Source organism: Ambystoma mexicanum, chromosome 6p (genome assembly GCF_040938575.1).
Source record: "Ambystoma mexicanum isolate Mex_15411 chromosome 6p, UKY_AmexF1_1, whole genome shotgun sequence".
NCBI classification, from domain to species: Eukaryota; Metazoa; Chordata; class Amphibia; order Caudata; family Ambystomatidae; genus Ambystoma; species Ambystoma mexicanum.
In genome coordinates, this window is record NC_090935.1 from 1,176,362,947 (window position 1) to 1,176,387,411 (window position 24,465).

The window sequence follows — 24,465 nt, forward strand, 5'->3', positions numbered from 1 at the left end:
AGTCAGTGCAAAGTCATTTTGTGCCCGGTCATTGCACTTGGATCCAGGATAAGGTGGGAGAAGGCATATTGTTGGGCATACTGAGCGGCTTGAGAGAGGGGGAAGGACTCAGGAACGCAAGTGTGTACTAGCAGTTCAAGCCCGTGTTCCTAGCCATCTGATTGCATGGCTCCCACTGCCCGGGTGCTAATCGTAATTAATATTGTTACAATAGACCTGTAGCCCTGGGATGTGATGGCCACACTCATCCTTATTTTCACATCCTTCCTCTGCATTATTTATGGAAATGTACTACATTGTTTGTTGAAGTGTTTGTACTCTGGTAAAGATTAGGAGTTTTTGTTCAATAAATTAACTCACTATCTAACTCTTTCACCAGCTCACTCACTTATTATTGTTAATACATCATAACAACATGTGACAAAAGTCAAGGTGGATTCAGTTGATATTCGAATGAGTACTTCATCTGATGGCGTTCGTTTGCATTGTTTCTATGAATAATTATTAATACCAGTGTATGCTTGGTTCATATGGCTTTGAAGCAAACACATTGACCTTTCCCACTGTGATTGGAACCAGTCTGACATTTTTCAGGCACTAGTTGTGGCAACGCTAAGAGAAATCATTTTTTGGTTACACTAATACATTTGAATTTGGACTGGACAGCAGATTACTAATTCACATCAAAACCCTAACAGTACATTCCAAATGGACTGCCATTATTTTGATCTGAAAATCATCTTATATTCCATGCCAAATGTTTCTTTTAAAAAAGAATTTTGAAACAGTGACACAACGGAACAACCATTGCAACTATGTGTTCAACTGTTTCTTGCAAGTTGCATGGACTCATTTTGCTGCACAGGGATAACATTACCTGTATGTGTCTCCAGGATGCTTTTGGGTGAGGTTCATGTGAACTATCAATTCTCTGAACTATTAAGTGTGATTGGACATAGTGGAGTTCACTTTAAGGGCCTTTTTTTACAATCAGATCATTCAGTCGTTTGGCCAAGGAAACCGTCCGTTGGCCACTAACTCACTCGCCTCAAGTGTGGGCATGCTGGCAAAGTTGCGATCTGGAAACACATATTGAACTTGGTGTCTGTGAAAACTTTCTAAAAGTGATGCAGATTTCTTGAATGAATTTCCATTCCCTGCTTTTTGACCACGTGCCACTTCTTGCAGATGAAAAGATTGGAGGAAACCGGCTGCCGAGATTTGATGACAGGAAAGATTTGCACTATTCCGAAGGGTTCATTAATGAAATATTCCGACACACTTCGTTTATGCCATTTCCTATACCACATTGGTAAGAACCACATTTGCTTTACAAGCATTATTTGTGTAAATCCAATGTTGAAAGTTATTGAAAAGGAAAAAAAAAGAGCATTTGGAGTCTTTACATATCCATACTAGTCTGACAATATGTGATTGATAAGTTTTGTAATCTTCTGAAAGCTTAAAGTAGCCGAAATAGCTTGTGGGCATTGTCATGACAAGATTATATGCAGAGAATTAACTCAAAATCTTGGCATTCTGAAACATCGTAATGTAAGCTTTGTATCCCCTTGTACTATGATTTGTCACTTAAGGGTCCATTTTGTGGTTGGTGGAAAGAAACATCTCCCTCCTACCACTAACCGAGCTGACTCTCTGTCAATACCCCTGGATTTGGAGGTAGATGTTCTGTCAGTTGTGCTGGTGTATCCCGGCTTCCAGTCACCGCCAATTTGCCTTCACAAAACCAAGCAGTTAAATCCTGCTCTGACCCTACCCCATTAGTGCAACCCCCTTATTAAATGATTGCCTTGTGTGTGTTTCAGAAACTTGTTTGATCCCAAAACGTAGCACTTATTGTTGAGTCTCTTGAAACCAGCCAGTGGTGTCATGCAGTTACATTAATCTATTTCTAGATTTCTTTCAACAATTAGCATGGGCCATTCCTAGGATATGGGGGATGTTCTCCCATCCAAAAGTAGCTTCCTCTCCAGTTCTATCCAATATATACTGAGTGCATAGGAGTTCTCATGGAACAAAACATTTAGGTGGTAGATTTAATTTATGTGAGCCTTGTTTTGTCGTCCCACTGATATTTTTCAGTGAATTCACTGACAATTTTCACCAGAAGGATTGTATGAGGGAGGGTAATTAACCACATTTTATAGGAGGTGGAGTGTGATGAATATTTGCTGGTTACCTTTTGAGAGGTTCTCCCTGGACTACCTGTGGAGACCTTGGGCACTTACTGTGAACTGGCATAACCGACGCAAATGTCTCTTTGCCAGCTGCGGGACGACGTGTTCTGCACCTTTCGCAATAATTCAAAGATGTAACTCGGGATGTTGGTACCATTGAAGGGAGGGTCCATTGGGACTCGTTCACTAACAGTGATAACTTCTGTGTCTTGTTGTACTTGGTTATGCAATGCAAGCAATAGACATCATCTTGCATGGCTATATCTGCCATGCGTTGGGAATGTTTTACGGTCAAAATAGAGGACATACCTGTTGATTAAACACCTTTTTTCGTGCTACAAAAAGAGCAATATGTCTGCATGTAGTTCTCGAGTAGAGAACCTCTCTGAGCTGTCCTCATTCTCGCCGTCTCCCTGCAGTGGTTTTACAAGACTCATCCACACCAACCCCTGACCCCACTCGAAAGCAGCACTGTCCTTGGTGGAAATCTGGCTGTAATTTTAATTTTTATTTTCACCCCCCCACCCGATCACCCTATTGCCTTTAATTTTTTATATATTCCCGAAAAAATATGCGGTAAAAAAACACGAAACAACATCCCTCAATGAAAGGACGTCGTCCCGTAAATACCTGTGGACTTCATCCATTGGCCCACCATTTCTAATTGTATTCTATATTTCCTATTACACAATGTCATATGTTACTGTTTCAGGGCCGCCAGAGCGCCAGAGGACCACTCCGGTGGTGATAGTGCACGGTACAAATATCCTTTAACATTAACATTAACTGATGAAGGGACCTACCTGAACCTACCCTCTTAACATTCTCTCCCAAAAGAACACAACACTGAAACATGTGCAGGGAATTGTGTATTTGACTTTAGTTCTTCCCATTTCCCCATACCCAGTCTATCTCCCCTCTCATTGACTTTCGGGCAGAACTTTCACACGCTTCGGGCCTAATTCATACTTGATAAAACTCCCAATAAATACATGCAGGGAATATAGAGTTGCATATTTTTCCTAGACTAACACATGTTAGTATGTAATATTGCATGGTTCTGCTTATTTCATGTTGTTAGTAAGGACAAGATGACTAATGTCATAGCTTTTATGACAATGCACTTTGTGCTTAAGATTTTATTGTGTGAAACATTTTGCTTTTCAGTACAACAGAAGATACCGTTCTTAATGGGTATTTCATTCCGCGTAAAACAACCACTTTACTGAATTTCTATCAGATAAATCATGATGAGTAAGTATAAAGCGGTTTTGCTGTCTAACATGCAATCTTTTCTAGGCCTCTTGAGATGATCTAAGTTCTCTTGTTAGATGTCATATTATGTCCTTACATTTCATTTGCTTTGTGGCATTGTACACCTGTAACTTTAAAGTATATAAACTCGTTCAGAAAGCATCATATTTCCAGAAGAAAATTCATATTTCAATTTCAATTCTCACATGTCTTGTAATTGTTCTTGGATTATTTGATGTCTTAGATCTATATTTCACTGTAAGCACAGTTATTACTCGGACTGCTTCAGCTATGCAATTGGTGGCATTTTTGCAATCACAGCTCCGCATTACAGAATGTTACTTTTAGTTCCATCTGTTGCAGAATTTGCTGGCACTGGTGGTTGTTAACTCATTGCAGTGTACAGTTCACCATGCAGATGATGCAAATCCTGGTTCCCAAGGCAGGATGTCCCATTGACATGTTGAGTCATTCCTGTCTTCTTGTGATTAATTGATGTCTGCCCTGCAGGAGTACACGGATGAGTAGAGGCAAAGTGTCAGCCCTCACACTTCCACAAACAAAGAGTGAACCCAATCGTAAAGGTAAAACCAGCACAGTAAAGCGATGTACATCCTTTGGCTTTTTTGGAAACATAGGCAGAGAGAAGGCCATACTGTCAGGAGGGATGTCAATGTGAAACAATAGCAACCCAAACAGCAAGTACACAGTACAAAATGAAGGACTGTCCAATCCATGTTCTTTACAATGTATATTAAATGGGCGCGGTAGTGTCCATGTAGTTATGGCTAAGTTGCTGTTTCCATAGAATAGCACTTTTTGGGTGCCTTATAACTTCGCTCGCCCTGGACGAATCCTCACCAAACTTTTTAAAAAAATGTATTTTTAGCAAAGTTTGGTGAGGTTTGGTCCGGGGGGGGCAAAGTTATAGCGGGGGTCCAAAAATGTATTTTCTTCCCTTAGACATAATGGGAAAAAACTTTGTTCACGCCTACAGCCCAAACTGCTGGACGGATTTTCACCAGATTTACGGCAGGAACGTCGGCTTGGTCCCGAAAGCGTGCTTTTGTTAATTTGGTTAAAATCCGTCCAGTCGTTTTTTTTTAAATGACCACAACGTGAGGCAAAAAAATGTGTGATATCTATGTCTGTTCCGCGGACTCACTTCCCTGTTCAGTCCGCGGACTGGCCCCCGATAGGCTGTGCTGTCTGCGGACTGGCCTCCGATTGGCCAGAAAATTCACAGACTTTTGTGTGGTCCGTGGACATCGGGACGCGGTCGCTGATTGGCTGATGAGAAAACGTGAAATGCATCGGTTCCCTGAAGCACCCGCCATCTTGGATTCGCTGACTTTTTTGGGGTCCGCAGGCAGCGTGGTGAAAACAATTTAATAAAAGCAGCATTTCACTTGTCAAACTCAACAAACAATCTCTGGGGATGTGGGGGGGATGAGGATTGGGTTGGATAGGGCCATAAGAAGCCAAAAATGGGTTGTTTCACCCCCCCCTGAAAGTCAGGGAACACTCCAGATGTCCTGGGGCAGTGCTGTAGTGTTCGCGGACATTTCAGATGTCCTAGAAACCTACAGGGTTGGGGAAAAGCAGTTTTTGGATGGCTTATAACTTTTGCCATCCAATGAAACTGCATGTAATTTTGCAATTGCATTCTAGAACTAATCTTGAATGATTTTGCAAAGTTTTGTGGGAATCTGTCAAGAGGGAGCAAAGAGTGGTCCCAAAATATTGTAAAGGCATATAAATGTGGTGTCATTTGACGAATCTGCACAACATTTGGCAAAACTATTTTGGATTCAGAAATAAATGGTTATCTAAAGTTTGGTAGGATTTTCTCAAGAGGGGGCGAAATTAGAGGGGATCTTAACATTTTTAGATGACTTATAACATTGTTGCTATTTGACGAATTCGGACAAAAGTTTTGAGAAAGATTATAGACTCAACCTTCAATGTTTGTGTAAAGACTGAACGGATGTTGTCAAGTGGGGGCTAAGTTATATGACTATTGTATGTACATACATTTTGACACTTTTTAAAAAATAAAACATGGGTGGATTTCGAGCAAACTCGTGAGGAGCATTGGCAAGGACATTAAAGTATGGTTTTGCAAATGTTCCCGTGTTTTATTTTTTTACAAGTGTAATAATGTAGGTACAAAAAATTGGCATATACCTTTGGTGACTGAGGTATAGCCTGTGGCCATGGGCAGTAGCCAGATTGTCTGGGTCATGGCATAAGGTCATGACGCGGACAATCTGGCTACTGGGGATGACCGCTAGGGACGAAAAATGGGGTTATAGTGGCTATGTCTACCTGGGACCGGCTATGTGGTAAAGTTATTCGAAGGTAGGATAGGTTTGAAAGGGAAAAAAAAGTGCCTGTGGTAATATGTTCATAGGGTTTTGCAAGCTGCCATGGCAAGGGAAGAGGGGCTGTGTATGGAGCCCCGCCTTCTCTTTCCATGTTGGCTGTCTTGGAAAAGGATTTTCCTTCCTACAGCGGGACACCTGCGTCCCGCTATAGGAAGAAAAATCTATGTTTTAGCACCGTGGGTTCCTACCCTGGGAACCAGGGGTGCTAATGGCCTATACCCCATTTCAGGGGCTGCAATGGACGATAATGGTCCGTAGCCCTCCTTATTTATTTATTTATTTATTTATAACACACCATTGCCCGTAGACATCAGGCTGTGTGCTTACAGTATTTGTTGAGGAAGATGAGTTGGAGGAAGACAGCTTACTACTTTCTTAGAAAGGAACAACCTTTCTGAGAGCATTGCGTTCATTGGATTTGGTGTGGCGGCGCATGGAGGTGGTCCTGTAGGAGTACTGTCCAGGTAGCCTGCAACTGAGTGCACTCAGTGAATTTCACTTTGGTAGCTTTAACCTTTGGTACACTCCCAACAGTAGCAAAGAACTGCCACACCCATGTTTCGATCTTGGTGCTAGAAGTAGGCACTTCCTCTACCTCATCTTCTTGGTCCTCTTCATTGTCTTTGAAAGTACTGGGCTTTTTTTGTTTTGAAGGTCCTCCAGCTGGTGGTGGGGTGGTGTCTCTTGGGGAGGAGGGATGGCAATAACTGATGCCATTTTTAAGATAAATAGCAGTTTTGATAAAATTCTTCCAAGTATGTACTGTGTACTAGATTGGTAATGGATAATGAGTATGAACAGGTGTAGGAGGTGTGCAAGGGAAATTTTGAAGTTGAAAGTCCGTAGATCAGTAGAAAATGCAGTTCCGAACTGTCTGCAAAAGACGGATCTTATCGTGAAGTGCGGACGGGTTCTCGGACACGTCATCATGCCGCGCGCCAGCGCATGGTCATGTGGCGCTGTCCTGAAGGTCCGCAATGAAGTCAGATGTTCGTAGACGTCTACGGATGCAAAACTAGTTGAAATAGTTGCAAAAAGTTTATAGAAGTGTCAAAAATTATTCTAGAAGGTGGGAAAGTTTTAAGGTGACACTTTGTAAATTGGACACAAATATTGTTTTATTTGGTAAGTATGATATTAGTAACTTGTAGGAAAAATGAATAATCTGGTAAAAACACATGAAATTCACTGAAAAAATGTTGTTAAAGGGACGTTATGGTTAAGTTGGACTAATAAAAACCTATGAAATTTAATGTAAAAACTTTGTTAAAAGGACGTTATGGTTAAGTTGCACTAATGAAAACCTATGAAATTCAATGAAAAACTTTGTTAAAGGGACGTTATGGTTAAGTTGCACTAATAAAAACCTATGAAATTCAATTAAAAAAATAATTGTTACGGGGACGTTATGGTTAAGTTGAACTAATTAAAACCTATGAAATTCACTGAAAAAACATTGTTAAAGGGACGTTATGGTTAAGTTGGACTAATAAAAACCTATGAAATTCAATGAAAAAACTTTGTTAAAGGGACGTTATGGTTAAGTTGCACTAATAAAAACCTATGAAATTCAGTAAAAAAACGTTGTTAACGGACGTTATGTTCCAAGTCAAATCGAAAACCCCCTGAAATTCACCAGTTATGGTAAGCTAAGCAACCATAACTCACGCCACCACCGTGCACTGCTAAGACTAACACCCAGGACATCAAAGATGAAATCACAAATATCATTGATGACATCACTGATGACATCACATGTGCATATACTTTTCATATAAGGGTTTGTGAATGTAATGTTGGCAAAAAAGTATCAGGGATTATCGGGAGATGTGTAATAAAATACATACTTCATTACGCAATGTAGTGTTCTAAAGAACATTCCATTGCAGTGTTCTTTCTAGTACAGGAATCTACTCATACAGAAATGTAGGTATTGGATGCAGCATACACCATAGAGGTGCAGTATTTGTAATTTTCCAAAGCTATATAATAAAACGGTGAATGTTTCTGTATCAGACTTTTCCGTACTGTGAAACATTTACTAAGTAGCTAATAATGCATCACTTACTACATATTTGTACTAATACACACAAAACATAAATAGACTACAATGCATACAAATATGGGGCTTATATATGGAGAGTAAAGTAAGCAAACAAGAGGCAGTATCATTAGCAACTGTGTATAATCTACATGATTGTATTCATGCACAAAAATGATTGCTGTGTTTCAGGCCTGCTTCTTCCCCTATATATGTACATCATAAGATGCGATTAAATTCTAAGGAAAATAGTGTAAGAACATGTGATAATAGCAACATCTATAAATGTAATACCTTTTGAATGTTAAGTTTCTGACTGTCAGTAAATAAAACCACCTAGCCTAGATATCCAAGTGAACAAAAAGAAGGTGCTAGACATGTGATGTCATCAGTGATGTCATCAATGATATTTGTGATGTCATCTTTGATGTCCTAGGTGTTAGTCTTAGCAGTCCACTGTGGTGGCGTGAGTTATGGTTGCATAGCTTACCATAGCTGTAGTTATGGTTAAGTTGGTGTTTCCATAAGAAGAGCACTTTTTGGGCAGCTTATAACTTCGCTCCCTCTGGACGAATCCTCACCAAACTTTGCCCACTCTGATTTTTTTTGCAAAGTTTGGTGAGGATTCGTCCAGGGGGGGAAAAGTTATAGGAGGGGGGTCCCAAAACTTTTTTTCCCGTAGACTGAATGGGAAAAAACTTTGCGCACGGCTACAGCCCGAACAGCTGGACGGAATTACACCAAATTTGCGGCAGGAGCGGCGGCCTGGTCCTGAAAGCGTGCTTTTGCAAATTTGGTGTAAATCCGTCCAGTAGTTTTTTTAAAAATGACCAAAATGTAAGGCAAAAAAATTAGTGATATCTGTGTTCGCTTCGCGGACGGACTTCCCTGTTCGCTCCGCGGACAGCACCCCGATTGGCCCATGGCCTTGCGTCATGTCCGCGGACATGTGACGTGTTCGCTGATTGGACGGCGAGGGGCGTGGAGCGCGTCAGATTTTCTGTGGCACCCGCCATCTTGTATTTGCCGTCGACCGCGTACAACGCGGTGAAACGTGGATACAAAATTGTATTTAGTGCCCTGTGTTGGTGTGTAAGAGTGTTTGGGGAGGGTGGGGGAGTATGAGATAGGTTCAATGTTTTGTTTTTTATGTGCTAGACGTTTTTGTTGCGTTCGATTTGTCCGCGGAGAACACGGCTGTTCTGACATTTTGTAAATAAACTAAATGGTGGGGTGTTTAGAGGACGGAGTATGTGTCATTTTTGTTCGCAAGGAAGGTAAAAATTAGCTATGAACACTCGCGGTGTACTTAATTGTTCGTAAATACACAAACTGGGGGTGTCCCCAGGACGCTGTCCGTATTGTAATCTGTCTAGTTGAATGTGTTCTAAGAACACTCGCGGTGTCCCGAAATGGTTGCAATTACACAAAATGGGGGTGTTCTGAGAACGTTGTTTGTATTGTTCGTTGTCAGGGTGAAAGTGTTTTAAGACCACTCCTTTTGTCCGCTAATAGTACAATTTCCTATGGGCGTCAACTAACTTTTTGTCCACTAAAGAAACGATAAATCCGGCTGGTGTGCGCCGACATTATGTGATAATCCTTTGACTGGCGCTATTGACCTGGCTGACTTGCTTTTGCAACACTAAATCATATCTCCCGCCCCTAAGCCTGATATTATCAAAGCATTCATATTCCCCGCCTCTCTCCGTGACGTTACAGGGTGCGTCATGAAACGCGCCCGGTCCTCTCCAGTCCTAAGTGACTTTACACAGAACCCGGAAGACAACACATATTATGTCACAACACAGCGCGCCGCAATTCGGAATATGAAACAGTGATTTAAAAGCAAACAGCAAGATTTTAATTTTGTAAAGTACATTTATTTGACATCAAATGTTTAGAGAATATTCAGCAATTTGCATTTGTCTTTGTTGTCGATCCGCAAAAGTTCATGTTGAGGCACGCGATGTTCCTTTGCGGTACAGAGGGTGTTAGATCAGTTTACAACTCAGTGCGCCACAATTCGGAATATGAAACTGTGGTTTAAAAGTAAACAGCAGGATTGTACATTTGGTAAAGTACATTTATTTCACATGAAATGTTTAGTGAATATTCAGCGATTTGCTATTGTCTCTGCTGTCGATCAGCAAAGTTTATTTGGAGCCACGCGTTGTTCCTTTGCGGTAGATAGGCTGTTGGTTTATGATAAAAGCAGTAAATGGTCGCTCTGATAATCGGAAGGTTGCACCAAAAACGAGCCATTAGACCACCCTATTGGTTGGTATGTTGTTTGTAGCCGCTAGTACTGCGTAAGGGCATATTGGTCCTTGGCGATTGTCCCATAAAATGGTGAGGGTCATGAAGTTGCAAATTTGGACCTGCACCTGGCAGTTGAAGATTATACCATAACTGACGAACTTCAGGGGTTTTTCGGTTTTACTTTGAACCATAACGTCCCTTTAACAAAGTTTTTTCACTGAATTTCATAGGTTTTTAGTAGCGCAACTTAACCATAACGTCCCTTTAACAAAGTTTTTTCACTGAATATATATATATATACTTCAATTAAACACACAATATGCAATAATAACTAAACAGAAAATACTACAATGCCCACCTCTGTAGAGAAAACACAGAATATAGTGCAGCACTCAGGGTAATGAGACAGGGGGCCTCATTCCGAGTTTGCTGGTCTGGAAATAAGGGTGCCTGTAGCAACTTACCAGCACCCTTTCTGGACCGGAAAACTATAACTCTGCCTGCCAGGGATGTCGCACCTGGCAGGTGTGACCTGCCGGGTGCAACGGCCCCAGAAAGCGGGTCACAGAGGTACTGGCACCGTTAGCAGCGGGACTTCACTGGAATGGGGACTAAAATTTTCCGGCATCTGACTTCCCGATCCTCCGGGAGTTGTAATGTCCTGGTGGCACTGGGAAGTCAGGTGACGGAAACAGTGTTACAGGGTTGGCAGCAACTCGCCGGTGGCACCAATGGTTTACTGCCAACCTCGTAATGAGGCCCCCAGGGAGTAAAGGCAATATAAACCACAATGTTTAAAAACGGTGTGTTGCAAAAGGGATTAATGTGATCTAGCCAGTCTATGGAGCCCAAAATGGGCCTGGGACAATTATCAGTCAATAATACTTCGCAGTTTGACAACGGCAAACCAGGCTTCTTCATGCTGTTCTGCAGTTTAATTCAGGTCGGAATTCACCATTCGTGGTAGTTCAGCAGCAAACTGATGTCAAGCCGGAGTCAAAACTGAAGAATTCTGTGGCTTGAAATGCTACTCGAGCAATGCAGATTGTGGAGATCACCAGGTTCAGTGGTTGAGGTTTGGTGGCAGACGGGCTGATTTTAGGATGCATAAGGGAAGTCACTTCAATGCGCTCGAAAGTTGTGGTTCGGGAACAAAACCAGGGTCGTGTCAACTGTCAACTGGATCGACAATGAAAAGGCTGGTGGTTCCAACAGCAGTATAACGATTGCAGGTGCAATAATTCTTCTCTGTTCGAAGTGAAGCAACAGTACGCTTCAGCTGGCATGGTGTGGCGGCAAACTAGTTCAAACTTGTGGGACAGCGGTTTGAAGAGTGGGATTGCTATAGGCAATGTGACAGTGTTTTGGTGACAGAACTGAAGGGAATCCTGGCTTTCTTAGCTCTTGCATGCTTTGAGTCCCAACCCAGCGAGTCAGGGGTTAGAGTAGCTCTTTTCTCGGGCTCCCAAACAAGGGAAGGGTAGCATGCACCTGCAGGAGTCCTTCATCACAGTGAGATCCTGGGTTCCACTGTGGCTTGCAGAGAGGCAGGGTTTGCTCCAGCAGCAGGTCACCCCATCTGCCCTGGGGATCATTAGGGGATGAAGCCTGACTCTTCCTTGGACTACATCTACTCATCTCACAACTGGAGGACTTTGAAAAGGACTGCTCTCCCAACAGGGACCAAATGAAATCTTCAAGGCTGAAGTCTCCAGAGATAGATTCAGAGAAGAAGTTGGAGACCTCTTCCTTCAAAGGCAAAAGTCTACAGGTGATTGTACAACAGCAAGCCTGGTGTAAGTGTTTAATCCCTGTTCTTGGAACAAGTGGACTTTGCCTTCTGACATCACAAACAAAGTGATTTGTGTAAAAGGAAATGGAGGGGATGGGAAGGAAGAGATTTAAAGAGAGAAAACAAGATGGTTGAACCTTGCTCCAGCTGGTCTGGGCTCTCTGTCTACTCCAACCCTGCCTCATTTCCTTTTCAATAGCATCAAAGGCTTTTAGATATGCAACATCCTTTTGTGAGGCCAGACCGTTTGTGAATATTGTGCTCTCTGATTCCTGGTCCCAGGACAGCTTCTTGTGGAGCAGATGTCTCATGGGGGGAAAGAGGGGAGTTTACCTTGCCTTCACAAAGGGTCAAAGGGAGGCAACCCCTAGGGCTATAGTCGTGCAAGGAGAAGCAGAGATAACCTGACTGGGGGAATACACATAACCCTTGCACAGCTGAGCTAGTTTTACAGGGCTGATACATGTGTGATATCAATTTGATGTCATTTGGATAATTATGAGAGATATTAGCCACCATAGCTTAAAGTTGGGTATGGCATGTATTTACATTTTTACGTTGCACCAGGATAGTTTTGTGGGTTTGGGAATAGGGGTGGTAGGTATTGCCACCTGGAAAGGGTGCAAAAATCTGATTTATTAACAGGGAGGATAGCTCAGGGGCAATGTACTCGCCTTGGAAGCAAGATGACGCTGCAGAGCAACACAGGTTCGATCCCCGGGTCCACGCTTAGAAACCTCTGGATATTAAGCGTGTTATAAATAACCAATCATATCATATCATAACACATAGAATAATGACGGTATTTCCATCTCCAGAAGGGTAATCTGCCAAACAGATTCCCCTTTTTTTGTCGACTCCATGCCAAAAGCTTAGTGCACTCATGCCCTGCTGCATCAGTAGCTTAATCAGTGGTGCCTGCTCTACTCGTGGCCCAGAGCAGGTTCACAGGTCAAGAGATGCCCACTTGACAGCTGCAGAGACAGCCAAGTCTATGGGGCGCAGAGGCGGCATTTAAGATATACCCCTGTACCTAAAACTATGATAACCATAAGTAATCCATGTTGGTGGCAGGGTAAACTGCAAATGAAAGCTATGCCTGAGTTTAGGCACAGTGCATCGTAATACTTATGATTACAACTGTCTATTTCCAAGGTGATATGTATTCTAGTCACGAGGGTGTAGCCCTTCAAATAGCAAGTCAAGAACCGGGAGGGCTGGGCCTCCTCTTGATCACTTTGTGAGGGCATGTAGCACCCTCTGTTTGAGACAACTGCACAGCAGGCAGCTGTCATGGGCCCAGGTATCAAAGGAGCTCACCAATTCAAAAGGAGTAGCCTCACACCAGGGTTCTGCATCTCTAAAGGCCTTTGTTCTCAGTGAGAAGGGAAGGGGCAGAATTAACTCAGGAGGGATCTGGTTAGTGGAAGGAGGCTGCCACAATCCTGATTCCCATTGCCCCCTCTATTTTTCCTTTCCTCTCCACTTCCTCTGGAGCAAAGCATGTTGGGTGTGACATCAGAAGGGCAAGGTCCACTCTGTTCAAGTGCATGGATTGGACGACTAAGACAGGCTAGCTTTAGTCCAATCACCTGAGGACTTGTGCCTTTAAAAGAAGGGGGCTTCTACCCTGTCATATTCACTCACATCCTCACAGATCCTTTACGCTGCAAATTCATTCGGAAGATCTCACTGGACTTCCGTTGGGAGAGTAGCACTCTCCAAATCCCTGAGCCTGAGGTGAAGAAGGAATTATTCAAGACAGAAACACGATCTGTCCCTTGCCACTCCCAGGGCACATCGGGAGTAACCTCTGCTTTGGAACAGGAACTACCACTCTGCGGCAGAATCTCCAGAACAGTCCCTGAATGGAACCACCCTATTCTTGAGTCCCCCTGAGAGGGCCTCACAGAAAATGGAGGACCAGACCAGCCAAAGCCCCCTGTTCTACCACACCAAAACGGTCACTCTGTGTTCAGCACACATGGAACAAGAGGGAGGTTGCTGCCGCTGGTTGCTGCACTCCTGCACCACATCGAACATTGCTTGCCCCTTGGACCAGCTAGACACTGCATCGTATCCTGATTAAGCTAATCACCTTCTATGCCCAAAGTGACTGTTCAATGCCAGAACCCAAACCAAATCACTGGAGAGTCACACGCTGACTCTAAAAAGTGGTTACAACCAGAGCTCGTCTCAGCTAGCTCTTGAACTGCTGCCTCACCGATTGCACATAGACTCACCCAAGTACACCACTTTGAGGAATGGTGCCCGCCGACTCGAAACTCTGGAGCACCACTCATCAACCCCTCCCTGTGGCTAAATACTGACTCGGCCTGGTCAACTGCGAAGTAATCCTAGGACCGCCCTGACCTGCATCATTGAGAGCCACCGATTTTCGCCCCACTTGATGCCCGCTTAATGCTGGGGGCTCCACGATCCTACATGCCGAACTGAGCCTGATCAGCTCGCATTTACGTTCAACATTGGGGCTGACTGTGTCAGCCCACCAAGAACTGAATCCTGGGATTGTTCACTCTGAACTGCCTCCTAGGTCCATTTGGGCCCTAGAGACTGGTTAGGTCACGCTCACTCTTGTTTTCACCAAGATATCCTTTCTGTTGTTAGTACTTTATCTACAACCCCTGGGACTATGCTTAAGAGTACTACTTTCTCCATTCTGTTGCATCTTCTCTGTTCTTCATTTGGGCCGGGTTTTTGTACAGTGTTTTCATTCATTCTACATGCAGCTGGTATGTTTAATTAAAGTATATCTATTTTCATAGAACTTTGATTGGACATTCCCTTTATAAGGTGCTGTTTGGATCACTATTGGCTCACCTCCACACTCCTCTTAAGAGCATAGCCTTCCCTCTGAACACGTTACCACAAAAGGTGAAGGAGGTATATCTCTTAACTGTACTTGATTGCTTTTGTGTTTTAGTATGTAGAAGTGTGAGGGCTGAGTGGGCCAATTTACCCCTACTCATACTTATACTCCTGTGGAGTAGAATCCAGTTCTTCACAAATGGGGCATGTCCTAAATATATTACCTGTCCTGCATAGACATGACTGTCACTGCAGCTGTCAAGAGGTTACCCGGAACCCTGAACGTGCTCTGGCCCACTGGAGAGCAGGTGCTGCAGATCAGGGTACTGACGCAGAAGAGCACATGTATACACTATGCTTTTGACAGGGAGTTTCTGAAAGGAGGACCTGGTCCACAGGTCAGTCTTTCTGAGATGGAATTACCTGCATTGTTTTATTAGTTAATAAAAATAAAAAAAGCCTTGGCTTCTACACACAGGCCGGATTGCAATTTCTCAAACTTCTGACTTGGTGTATGACCGCACATGAGAGCTACAAACCTGCATGCCAAAAATGTAAGGGGAACCTCCAAACAAGGTGGCGTAGGAAAATCATGACAAGTAGGAAGCAGGTGAGTGGCGTGGTGGAAGGAGCAAAGATATCCTCAGTTGGGGGAAGTACAGTAAAATGCAAGCTTTGGAAATCAGTAGAGATGTAGGCAGAGGTAGACAGGTGTAGACCCCTCCAGCAAGTGGCAAATGAACAGAGGACAGGGTAGAGCGAGAAATACCCCCACAAGTAGATTGAGGTGGGAAGAAAATAGCAAATGAAGTGATGCCAATTGAGAGTTGCAATGATGCCCATAGGGTGAGCAAAATAAGATTGCTAATCAATGCTAAGAAATGAACTCATGTCCACTTTCATACAATGTTCTGGCCCAAATATTCCACCCAAACAAAGAACACACTGAGGACTACCCATGGGATAATCTACAATGTATTTATGTCCTGGTATAGCAGGAATTGTCATGGAGCCAGAGGAATACCACATACAGCATCATACAAGGGTCCTGGGGCATGAGTTCTCGCCCATTGACAAAGGCCATCAGAATAGAAGCAGTGCAGATCTAGGCAGTAAAAGCAAGGTATGGTCTATGAATTTGGAATGACATACTGGTTTTGCATGCACACACACACACACACTCACACTCTTGTGAGAGTCCTGAGCCCCCCAACTATAAATGCTAATATGTTACTTCAATGGTGCTAGTGGTTTTGCATTACTAGTGCTTTAAATATTAGGTGTTACTGAAAACTCAATGTAATGGTACTTGGAATATTAAAGGAATAGTGCGCTCAAAAGTGCTATTGTCCCGATCATTTGTGCAAGTCGTTATAAGCATACAGTGATCGATCGTAGACATTTTTCATATCCATTTTACCTTAGTTTTCCTCACTTTTACAAATGCAAAAACAACATGTTGGGCGCTGCCATCTTGTGCTAATCTTATCCATGGATCGTTCTCCCTAAGTCAAGTGCGCTTGTGGCAATAAATCAAAACACCCACCCCCGAAGCTGACATCACTAGACACGTTCTGCCGTTTCCACAACGCCAATGCACGTCTCGTTTTAAACGTTCTCTGTCTGAAAATTATTGACATGTCTCCATGGAAATGGCAGGGCACCACTTTCCTCAAGAAGTATAAACAGACCCTTTCGGATCAGGGAACACTCTAGTTTCTTAGTCAACAGTTTCACTGTATTTAGTTTAGATCCCCCTGTGTCTCGTTTGTGCTCGGTTGAGCTATTTTACTAGTACGAAGCCCCTGTGAACCTTTACTTACAGTAGCAGAAATAACTTCACTTGTTTCTTGCCTTTTGGTTAAATCTTTGTCGTACAATGTCAACAAAACAGCTCTCCGAGTATGAGCCTGAGTATTTAGAGGAAGAACTGATGGAAGGAGAAGGCTGCCGAAAACTATGGGAAATCAGACAATAGTTTGCAAGATCAATCACCCGAGCATGAGCCACAGCCGAGCTGCATGGAAGACGTTTCAACGTGGTGTACCTGCAATTGTTGCAAGGTCATGCCAACCGAGGCAGAGAACTGCTGCTGCCGAGAAAACCTGCCTCACAAGTTCTGTGTTGAGGATTATGATGGTACTTATGCATGAACTTTGCGGAACAGTTCCAAGTAACAAGTTAGTATACTCTAGATGTGATGTAATTTTTATTATCAAGACCATAGCCTCCCCCTGTCAGCTTCATTCAATTTAAATATGTGTTTCTCTTTCTCAGGTGGTACAGGTTGGTGGCCTATTATTCGTTTACATGGTGGCTTTATGAGAGGCTTGGATACCGCAATCGATGAGTAGTACCTGCCTGTGTCTTTCGAGCCATTCGCTACAAATTCCCCAGTGAGAGCGGACAGTACAGGGAATTTTCTCATACTATGCTTCAACCTCAAGTATACAATTTATTGTTTGTTGGTGCCATCAACATCACCCAATTAAATAAAATACAAATGAGTAAATAAGGATAGTTTTGGAGTTTTTCAGTGATTCAAGAACACGCGCAATTGTCTATGAGTGTCATGCTAGAATGGTTGGTGCCTGGGTGGACTGTGAACGAATGGAGGCACTGGAAATAATTTGCTAAGTGGTCCCATATTACGCATTTTGCTCTAGCTCCACCCTTTTCCTATGATATAATGTGAAAATAAAATACAAAATAGGCACATAGTGCAGAGGCACACCAGGAAATCTCCACAGTACCCTGTAGCCCAGTCCAGCCCTGGTTGGTGCACTTTTGCGCTCACCTTGTCCCCATCCATCCCCCTTCCAGTATCAATGGCATTAGGCACCTATGACCGTGCCCTTCCAAGGGGGCTAGATAGGTGTGACCGCTCAAGTTGTCAAACACCATGTACACTTCAAAGGGATCTTCCGCACATTGACCATTGTCCACATGGCCTCCCCAGACCCTGTCTCCAGACTCCCCTCTTCAAAGTCCAGGCCCTGAAATCAACACACGTTGTGTCCCTACTGCATTGTTCTGGCCTTTTCGTGCTCACCTCATGCTCATACACTCACCCTTCCAGTATCAATGGCATTTCGCACCTATGACTTTGGTAGGCCTACGCCTGTGCGCTGGAAAGGCAGCAGGGTGGGTTCATATGGCAATTGGGAACCATTGGGATGGAGGTAGAGTGGCTGTCTATGAACACGTCCTCCATTCACATACTCATCCACTTGTGTAAGCCTTTATAAACATCTTGAGATTTACCTTGAGAACATCTGGGAGATCCACTAGGTATATCATCATCGAGCTACCTGTTCACCGGATACTTGTTCCTCTGCTTGCTGAATCTGCTCATATGTTCGCCAAAGTAAGGGTAAGTCAACTAATTACTTCTCTATGTTCAACGAATGTTACAATGAACGTTTATGTGGATTTCAACCAAATGTACCCGGGATTTTAATGTTCATGTATCTCAAAGAGTTATGCATTAGCAATTAGTTCAGGTATTTTCTTCTCGATAACTACCACAATTCATCAATGTGCGTTTTAGTAGAATGTCCAGTCTAACAATTGTTTAATAAAGTTGTTGCAGAGTTCACTGGGCTCGGTCACACAGCTCTTCTGACTTTATTCTAATTAAACTTTAAACACAAATCTCTGGTGCAAATTGCTTTATTCACATTGATCCTGTGTTATTCATGCTAATAGTTCACATTTCTTTATACAGCTCTCACGCACTTTTTAAGAATGCCATCACTTGTGGTTCTTTGTTGCACTTCTGCAAGCCACGCCAACGATCTGGGTACTATCTTGCATGTATTCCCAAAGGATATTGATCTAAGAAGAAGATGGCTTAGAAATTGTGGTTGTTAAGTGGATGAGATTAAAATTAGGGCCCAGGAAATCAAGGCTGATGTGAGGGCCAATCGATTCTGCGTCTGCAGCCTGCACTTCACCCAGAATATGTACAAAAAGTCAAGGTACACAAAAAACGTCGACCGCATGTTCTTCCTAAAATGCTTCCAGATGGCATCCCAACTCAATTTCCGCAAGTGGCTGGTGAGGTGAGTAGTGAACGTGGATTTTGTTATGTTTGTTGGTATGTAGGACGATGGTCGGCATACATAAGTATTATCTTCCATCTGTTTATCTACATCACTGTTCTAATGCTCAATTTTCCATAGTCACCAGATTCAACACAAGTGTCAAATATTTCATCTTAGTACATCTTAGTACAGTTCATCTTTACCCGCTTTGTGCAGCCTCTAGTCAGTAAATGTGATCCTTGATGAAAACTTCCACAGTGCCCCTTAGAAATTATGTTTGGGAAATGTGTTGATTGAAATATCCTTCTTCACTTAGAGCACATTGATGGAAGAACAGACCCTTGCAAAAAACAAAATCACTGACACGCCTTCTATCCCAATGGTGAGCCCTTCCGACCTGCACAAAGTGAAATGTTATCTCGTCGCATAAGTCCACTTTTCAAGTACTATTTTTCCTTTTCCATTGTACTGTTTTCAGACATTGGGCTGAAAATGAAGGAGCAAGATTCTGCATCAATTTCTGTTCCAGAGTCAACATCAACCTCGTACACATACCACGTAATGATAATCAACTACTCTTTGTATGTGATAGAACTACATGCATGTGGTATGCTTTCAATGTAAACCTATCAAATGCATTATGTGCAGTACTGGCTATTTGTATAAAGTGGCAGGTATGGGTTTGGGAATGTATGGTTTTGTGTACGTGTGTACCATTGTTTGCATTTCAGTTCAGTATGTACCTTCTTCAACATTGTATTTTTTCTGTTTCATTTCGCTTTTTAATGCGTATTAAAACAAGTGCTGTATTATAGGAGGATGGTGGAACTTCGACTACTATCTCATCCTCCTTTGGAACAGTGTCATGATCCCAGTCAAAACACATATACAGTCTTGACTCAGACATTCAGGCTAGGCGGAACACATTAAATCAATCAGCAGGTCAAAGGTGGGTGTTAGCCTGGCACATATGGCATTCACACCATTCACAGCATCCAGTTCCATAGACTTCCATGGGTTACAATAGTAATTCCACCTAGAAGATCCATTTACAAGCAGCGGCACAGTACTAATCATTTGTCATGGAGAGCTACTTAAGCCCTGCCTCCGCTGGAGAGTGCGCTTCACGTCTGCTGCGCTGACAGCGGTGTAGGACTACCAGCGTTTCTCCTCACAGAATCTAAAGAAACTAAAGAAAAGAGAAATATTAGTCTTGCAATAGATTACAGAACATCACAGACCACAGATAAGACTTAACTAACAGAAGCTTTCCTTCAACGCTGTCATTTTCGGTGAAGAATAATTGTTCGTTCGCAGCACTACTTCAGTCAGAAGTTTTCATTTGCAGCCGCAGCATCTTTCCAAGGTTTTCTCTCAGCATTCCAAAACCTGCAGAAAACACAAAAGGTATTTAATTATTAAAAAACGAACTTCACAGAGTAAAAAGAGAAGACGTTTTTAATGCGCTTACGTACCTGGAGTTTCACCAAGCTATCGCCTCACAGTTGTTACCATGCTTTGCTTTTGAAGGTTGCAATTACTCTGAATAGACAAACTTACGTTTTAACGTTTTCTCATTCTGAGTATCCCTGCAACCATTCCGCATCCATAGTGCTTTTCTTAATGAAGAAAACTACTCCTTAAAAGTGTGCATCATTTATAGTCAGCATTCTAACTCCCTAGAACCTGCAAAAAGGGGAAAAGACAGAACTAATTAGTATGAGAGATCTCTCCAACATAGGGACCATTTAAAATTCTGAAAGACTACAGTATCATCATTTGTTTATCTACCTAAAGACTCATTCTTTTAAAAAGACACTCTACCTCAAGAATTATAGAGTTCTTCAGCATTCCAAATTTTGGCAATGTCACAATCTCAACGCGCCACTGTTAAAAGCAGGATGGCGAGCTCCACATTTACAAAACATAGGTGAGAAGGGTATTTAGCACTAGAGTTAGAGGGGAGTACATTTCTAGGTAGTCATACACATATCGTCTAGCAGTTATCTCCATTTACAGTATTTATAGCATCTCCATTGGTGTTATCTGTCTGTCTTAACAGAAAAAGAATCCTAAAGGCTTCATGGTAACAGGTCTACAGGTTGAAGGGATATTACGTTCCCGAGAAGTCCAAGTAAGCGTTACAGAACGAGAAGCCTTTACTTAAAATACCCTACCTGAGCGTAACGGAAAACACAGAAATAGACAATTTGTCCCCGATTTTGGGGGTGTTACCGGCAGAAGTTCATGCAGCAAGGTCAGAAACCAATTTCCTTTGAAGAGAGTTGGTGGTTAACAGAGAACGCACTGAATTCTCAAGCAGTACAAGCACGATTTTCCTGGTGGACTTCCACTGGTTCAGATTTCCACTCCCAGTCCTCCTCTGCAGGTGGTTTTAACGGGAAACATTCCATTAGCACCCCCAGAAAGGTTCATGGGGGATTTGAAGCATTTCGCGCAGTCTTCATGAATAAATGTAATTTACATGTCCTATGTCGAACCAGGGTCTTTCCTTCAGATCGGGCTAAGGTGGCATTCGTGTTATCCTATTTGGGTGAACATGCTGCTAATTGGTCCATTCCCTTAGTCAATCGAGATGACTCATTTATTAAGAAACTTCCCTGGCTTTCAGCAGGATTTAAAAAAACTCTTTGCCAGTCATACACTGGGACAGGCACTAGATAATGAGCTCCTCTTTCTCTGTATATTCCAGGAGAGGAATTGCCATGCATAAAATCTTTATTTACCATACAATTCTCTGAGAAGGCGCCCCACCGATTCCTAGCAAATTCCTGTATTGGAGAAAAACCTTCTGTATATCCAAAGTTAAACATTCCCTATTCTTTTTCTTTAACATAGTGTTACAGGTTTTCCCTCAATCCAAAATTCCCATTTTCACCCTCCATTAACGTAAAGTTAGACACATCACTGATTATAACCTCTTTATTTATTTCTCTTTTATTACTTGTTCTTCCGATTTGTCTGTGTTTAATGCCATCTTTTTTCCTTCTTGTTCCCTTAATCTTTGTATTAATGTTTCCTTCTATGTGCACCACATTTTTATTTTTACCTCTTACATCTTGAACCCGTCTTTTGCAACACTATTTGCATTCTTTCTTGATTTCTTACTCCATGTCTTGCGATTTAAAATTTGAGAAGCATTACGATGTTACATTGCTTCTACTTCCAGCACGCATATTTCATTAAAATCTTCAATAATCAACCCGGCCGGGAATCCATCAAATCTCCAATCCTTAATAGAATAACATTTGCCGATATTTCAAAAGTCAAACCTTTCATCCCCATTGTCCTTAAGAAAAAGTTTGGATAAGGAGGAACCATGAAACTTCAAGTCGATGATTACATTAGCATGCACTGCTATATTAAATCCATCATTTGATAAATGAATACCAGCTTTTCAAGAAATGATACTAAGGATTTCAAAACTAAATATAGTGCCCCTAATGTTGCAAGTGCTGGAAATTCAGGTGTTATTTGCATTTCATATATTAAAATTCTCTTTTTCCTCCTGTTCAATAATTATCTATAGACCACTTAAATTAGGTTCCTTATCTAGTTTGTTTTGTGCAACCCTTTGATTTACATGTGCTTCCATAGGGCATTACTGATCTTGAGAGCATCATTGGTTGATTTTCCCAAGAGAAAGATGTACAAAAAGTATTTTCCAAACTCAAACACATCTTCATCAGGCCGAAGAAAATCCATACTTATTTTCTTAACCCCTGCATCCCCAGTCAATATTTCAAGCTCAGTGATTCCTTTGAAGATCCCACCACAGTGGAAGTCATTTATTGCATCTCATTCTATAATATAAAATCCTCACCCAGTACTTTACTGCTGACATCATATTCCATCTGCAAAAATGTCGTGGGCCCACGTTAGCCAATTATATATAAACAGTGCAAACTCAAACTCAATTGAGGATCAACCAGGAACAGTTGGGTTCTGAGTTGTCCATTATATATTCTCCCGATATCACCCAAGTGCCGAGCACAGACCTGAGGAACTGACTGCACTTCACTCTGCCCCATCGCGCACGCTTGTTAGCTTTATTCACTTCCTGGATGCCGTTTCAGTTACGTGGAGGTATGTCACCTGGGAGCTTCCGGTAGTTTCCTGCTGGGACTGCCTGCACTTGGCCAACACTTGTACTTCAGCACATCTGTGAGCTATACCCACTTTTTGAATGCTGATTCAGTTACAGGGAGGTATGCTGCATGAGAACGTCCTGTAGTTTCTACGCAACTGGCAGCATTTGGCCCACTCTTTGCTCAAGCGTGTTAGCTTTATTCACTTCCTGATTGCTCATTCAGTTCTGGGAATGGCTTGTAGTTTGCTGAAGGGACTGTGCACGCTTGGCCCGGACTAATTAATGAACATTGTGAACATGATTTCAGAAAATCAGTTCTAATCTGCTCAGTAATTCTTAAAATAATACTATCATTGGTGTATGCATGTTTCCCTGGGATACATAGTGAACATTGCAATCTACACCCCTTCTTTCTCAGGTCTGTTTCATCTTGTCATCCAACCAAAACTTAAAGCAGTTGATTAATATGAACCATTATTGCATGGTTTGTCCAGCAATGTACACAAATATATTTCAGGATAATGGGTTAAAGATGAGTTTGACAATGCAGGAAAAAAGTGTTTATATTTGCATATGGCTGGACCCCTTTTGCAATGGCGCAAGCATGATAACAAACGGTGGTGTGGAAAGTTGCCCAGAGCAGTGCCACTGATTCACATTTATCCAAAACCTTCCACCCATCACTTTTTTGGTTATAGTTTGTCTCTCTGTGTGAGAGAGGGTATGTCCAGATGCGGGTCCCTTGTTTACTGCATCATAGGGAACCAAGCTGCTACTGAAAGGCACAACAAGGCCGAAACATGGCTGAGGTTGCTTGTGTTTCTGTGCAGAGGGTACCTGGCCTAGCAATTTGGCCTGGGCTGCTCCCAATGGTGGCAGTACCTGACTGATTTGCATATGGCCGACCCTTTTTGCAATAGCGCAGATGGACTAAAATGGTTCAGATTTATTCAAAACCTTCCACCCATGATTTCGTTGGTCATTGTAATGCAATTACTGCCACATTTACCACCCTACAATGCTGTGTATTTGGCGGCAATGCAGAGGAGATGACTCCAGCAGTTTGCTGGTGGTATTTCCTCCACACCAGCCCCAAAATCTGAAGGATTTACCACAGCAAAATTTAAAACCATGGTAATTTCAGAAAAATACCCTTAGAGTCGAATGGATTCTGTTAATGGGGCTGGACATTGCCATTCTGCCATGTATAACTGGGTGGATTTTGCTTGATTACAAGTGGTCTTAATGATACACAAAGTTAATAGCAATTCTTCTTGAATTTGGAGGAATTACAAGTTGACTTAATTCTAAGATGGGCATTGTCTAGATAGGTTTTAAAGTGGGTGTTGAAGGGTTCGATCACCAAAGTCATGGTGTGTATGTAAATAGAGTCACAGGTGGCCTTAAAATGCATCAACTCCCAAAGACATTTCAAACTTTCATATTTATATTCTTGAATGGGGCTCTAAAGGCTGTCCCTCTGACTCTAATCGAGAAGCAGCTTGGCCCTCCCTAACCCAGGTGTCCCTACTCCCCAGGTTAGTT

At 42.4% G+C, this 24,465-nt stretch overlaps 1 protein-coding gene across 1 annotated transcript in view; it reads left to right on the plus strand.

Annotated features, from left to right (window-relative positions):
- The window catches only part of LOC138510286 (cytochrome P450 1A4-like), a 186,338-nt gene that overhangs the window by 153,198 nt on the left and 8,675 nt on the right, over positions 1-24,465 (plus strand). Inside the window, exons 5-6 of the mRNA XM_069625816.1 lie at positions 1,189-1,312; positions 3,366-3,452. Coding sequence (XP_069481917.1) covers positions 1,189-1,312; positions 3,366-3,452 — 211 coding nt within the window. The remainder of the gene's footprint in view (positions 1-1,188; positions 1,313-3,365; positions 3,453-24,465) is intronic.